The sequence below is a fragment of the Poecilia latipinna genome, unplaced genomic scaffold (assembly GCF_001443285.1).
Source record: "Poecilia latipinna isolate Pla-1442-1.1 unplaced genomic scaffold, P_latipinna-1.0 Scaffold174, whole genome shotgun sequence".
In the NCBI taxonomy this organism is placed as follows: Eukaryota; Metazoa; Chordata; class Actinopteri; order Cyprinodontiformes; family Poeciliidae; genus Poecilia; species Poecilia latipinna.
Genome location: NW_015112790.1, coordinates 265,269 through 269,872, shown reverse-complemented (window position 1 = coordinate 269,872; position 4,604 = coordinate 265,269). Strand labels below are relative to the sequence as shown.

At 35.8% G+C, this 4,604-nt stretch overlaps 1 protein-coding gene across 5 annotated transcripts in view; it reads left to right on the top strand.

Annotated features, from left to right (window-relative positions):
• The window catches only part of LOC106946064 (uncharacterized), a 22,424-nt gene that overhangs the window by 8,698 nt on the left and 9,122 nt on the right, over positions 1-4,604 (top strand). For 3 of the 5 annotated variants that reach the window (XM_015030166.1, XM_015030163.1, XM_015030165.1), the window contains 2 exons: positions 214-349; positions 426-1,606. The exons of the other annotated variants lie outside the window; for them this stretch is intronic. In XM_015030166.1, coding sequence (XP_014885652.1) covers positions 214-349; positions 426-1,154 — 865 coding nt within the window. In that variant the 3' untranslated portion in view covers positions 1,155-1,606. Of the gene's footprint in view, positions 1-213; positions 350-425; positions 1,607-4,604 lie in introns of those variants that run through there. 5 annotated transcript variants of the gene reach the window in all.

Genomic DNA, 4,604 nt, shown 5'->3' with positions numbered 1-4,604 from the left:
AAATTTAAATTTTTTTTTTTTTTTTAAAAAAAAATCCCCATTAAATTTTTTTTTTTTTTTTTTTTTTTTTTTTTTGCATTACTACATGTGAAACTGTTCTAGGGTTCACTACACATGGATAGAAAAACCAAAGAACTAAATAAATTATTTTAGTAGCTACGTTTGATATTGGTGTGATAACTGGATATGATTCATGTCTCCATTTTTAAATAGATTTCCAAGCTACAAACATTTGATGGCGTTTTGGTTTTTGATTGAGCCTTGGATTCATAAAATGGTAAGGATGTCAAGAGCTAAATTAGCTGCCAAGGGAAATGAAGAAATGATGACCTCCGCACCATCATTAAAGGTAGGCCAAGGGGTTTGCTGGTAGCATCATGGGTTGCGCTCTTCTTAACACGTTCTCTCTTATGTCAACCTCACAGAGGCGGCATCTTCAACCTGTTGACGAGTTCTTCCTGTTCCTCGTTTTTCTGTCACTTGGTATGAAAGAAAGGGACCTTGCAATTCGATTCAACACACACCAGTCCATCGTGAGCCTCATTATTGCAACATGGACACATTTTCTTTTCACTATTCTGGGGTCTCAGTGCATCTGGCTTACACAGCAGCAAGTGCAAGCTTATCTTCCTGAGGAATTCAAGGATTTCCCTGACACCCAGGTGATCCTGGACTGTACAGAGCTGAAGTGTCAAATACCATCTTCACCTCTTCCCCAGATGGACATGAACCCCTCTCACAGATCCCTCTGCACCATGAGAGCCTTGGTTGGCATAGCTCCACACGGTGCTGTAACATTCGTCTCTGATCTATATAGAGGTTCATTCAGTAATAGGGAGCTATTCAAATGCTCTGGCATTGCTGAAAACTTGACCGAAGACATGGCAGTGATGGTAAATAAGGGCTTCCTGATCAGGGATTGTTGTGGGTGTAAAGTGTACCCCCTTTCTTTTCTGTCCAAGCACCCAGGAGACCAGGCCACAGCAAGACTCAAGATGCATGTGGAGCAAGTCATTGGGAGGGTAAAACAGAATAAACTTTTTCATGGCATTGTCTCTCTGTCACAGGCCTACAACATTAACCAGCTGTTTGTAGTTGCATGTTTACTGTCAAATTATCAGAACACTGCTTTAGTTAAAAAAGGGGTTCATTGAGGATCTGTGGGCTTAAGCCACAAAATGTACACAAAGATTTGATCTACGAAGCAGTGAAAAAAACTACTTGCAGCAGATAAATTTCTGTAATTTAAGTCGAAAGCAGACGAGAAAACCGATTCTCCTGTGCTGCTAAATTAGTTCTTGGAAGATAGTTGCAACTCATTCTATACATTGAATATGTTGAGAAATGTTTTATGTTAGATACGGTTTTACAGTTTGGCATTGCATGCTCCACTAAGTTTGACTATTGTTTGAGTGTAACTGGTTTTTATGTTTTGGGTCTGAAGCAGACTGAGAAGTGATTCGACTAACATGCATTGGGTTTATTTCAATAAAGTTTTGATTGCTGAATTGGAATATTTGATAAAAATTCTATACTCGTCTTGTCAAGTGCATTGAGATTACGCTACAAAAAAGCTGAATAAAAAATACTGTACAAAGTTCATTGAAATCATTTGTAAAGTTCATCTCTTAAAACCCTGTATTTAACCACAGATCCATGTTTTGTCATCAACAATCATAAATAAAAATACGTAGCATAAAATAAGTGATTTCATAAATATTCACCAGCTGAAAGTGACTGACCTAATTCAACAGTGGTCCAAATGGCCCAATTGGTGCTAGTAGTCTCACAATGAGAGAAATGGATATCACCTGATTGCTGTGAGTGTGTCTCGAGTGATTGTAATTTAAAAGAATATTTTTTCACTTTGACATTAAAGTTGTTTCTTTATTTTTTTTTGTTTTTGTCAAAAATGTTTTTTGACTCAAAAAATTTGGGCTTCCTAAAAGCAATACAAAAGGATATAATATTCAAAAAGGTGAATACTTTTTATAGGCACTAAAAGCTTTGGGATTTACCTGATTAAATGCACTTAAATTAAAAGGTGTAAATTGTGTTTACATAAGTATTTTGTATGTCTCACATGCCTGATTTATTCAGTGGTCTGCACAACATGTAAATCCATTTCACGCTTCTGAAACATATTTCTAGCATTGCTTTGGTGACTAACACACCCTGCAAACATAGGAAACACGTTTGTTATTTGTGCTGTCACTGTTTACATGTAAAAATTGAATATGCAGAAAATTCTCGTGCTGAGTTTTGCATGATAAGCAGTTCCACTGTGTGAAACAGCACCTGCTATCTAACTGAAGATTAATCAAAAAGCTTAAGCTGAAAAAAAGTTAGGATGTAGATTTTAAATTTAACATCATCTTCATGGAAAGAACCCAGTAGGAGCATGGTTCAGCGCTATGGTTACTGATCCATCTTTTGAAAAAGAGACTTTTTGTTTAGTGTTGCCTTCAAACCACTACTACAACAATTTTGATGAAACAACCTTAATAACTGCAATACCCAACTTGATTCATGTGGTCAGTATGAACTTCTTTTAAATTAAAAAATTTAGTCATTTATTAAATTATCCAATCAGTTAGACTTATGTTTTTGACGCTCCTCTGAATTGAACCCCATGAATGGGACAAAAACCTTCTCGCATCTACATATTTAGTGTGTGTGGTGACTCACTTTTCCTCATTGTCCTGCAGCACTATGCTCTCACTGGCTTCTCCTGAAAAAAACTATTTTTAGTGAACACTGAATAAAATCACAAATACAAGTCTCATTAGGATTGCTTCTGCTTCTGGGTCCATGACCCCAGTCATGTAATGAAGCCCCAAGTGTAATCTTAAGATCATTTTAAAAACCATTTGTTAGAAGACAAACATGGAGACAATAGTAGAAAACACTTAGAAAACACAGCCACAAGTAACTGTCCAAATACTGGCACATATGCAGTCTGTCAATTACGGCTGCATGGTATTAGAAGATCATTTACTGAGAACATTGTTTTTAAGTATTACAATGATGATACTAGTTGTAATAGATTTGAATTTTGTCCACTCCTGCCTTTCTCATCTAAATCCCATACAGAGTCTCCAGAATCTGTTAAATCAGGTGTGTCCATCCTCCTATTACTCTGTGTATCTTCTAAAGTAAACTTCCGATGTACCATTACAATAATGTTTTAGATTTTGTGTTTAGTTTCTATACGCTTTAAAAAATAACAAACATGAGGAAGTGAACACAGCCTAAGCTAAAAGCGGTCAGTCTCTGTATCTCACGTCAGGGTAGAAAACAGGCAAGACACTATTGAATTTTTTTAAAAGGACATTTTCCTCATCAACATATGTAGAAGGCTACTTAGTTATTCTCATCACAAAAGTACAGGAACATACGCTTCAAGGCCCCCGATTTATATGACAGCATGACCATTTCTTTCTGAGATATCTTTCTCTTACATGCTGAATAAATATCAGGGATTTAAATTAAATATTTTGGTTTTAAGAAGAGGGAGAGAGACAAACCAATAACTAAGTTATTCTCTTGGCGGGGGATATTGGTATTGCTACCACCACCTACGCTGGACGGTTCCATAATGGGAAAACATTCAAAGCGGCCTGTGATGTGCTCTTTCATTTAATCTGGGATTTATTTCTGGTTGGCTAAGCATCAATATATATTCATATTTATACATATCCACACACAGTGTATATTGATGAGCACCACAGGTTTTATCTTTTCCAGTGGAATCTAAATGTGACCAAGACACAGCGCCTGTGTCCAGGAAGCAGTAAATAGTTGATATTTCCCAGGAAGAAGGAAATCTTCCACCTCCATGAAGAGAAAAAAAGGCAAGTGGTTTTATATTAAGCCTGTTTAAATGGAGTTCTTAGTGACGTTTGCACAAGCATATAATACAAACTGACAAGACTTTAGATAACAGCATTAGGTGTCAAATTTATGTTATTGGAGCTGAGAATTTGAGATCTCATAGTTTGGGTCATTTATGTTTTCTAAATAAATGCAGTTTTAAAGTCTTGTTCAAATCAGTTCTACATTTTCAGAATCTTTTTAGGATCAACCCAGGCACCACTTAAGAAGATAAAAATATTTAGCATTAAAAGTTTAGTCATGTTATTACTCTTGTACTAAGTATGTTTTCTTGTTAAAATGTAATAGTTCTAACATGCCAACTAAGCAAAGTGAGCCAGTCTGACCTAATGAATGAAGAAGTAATTATTTCTGTCATTAATCTTTTGCTCTTTGTTTTCACACATCTTAGAAAATACTCCAAGATGCAATTTTCTTGTGTTTGTCTGTTTCTTTGCTGGCCTCTCAACGTCTGAATTGTCACTACAGATGAACAGATGGTCACTTGTCCTGATCCTGGTACGGGATTTAAATTGGGCTTATAATTTGCTTTGGCATGGCTATTCTTAACTAGAGCAATACAAATTAATTTAATTGGGAAAAGACAAGCAAATGTGCTGGAGGGTTTTTACTTTTATTCCAAGATTAAATATCAAGATAAATACTTTTAGTTAAATTTTAAGGTCTTACTTTTTTAGATGACAATGGCATTCTGGAGGTTTTTCAGTCAG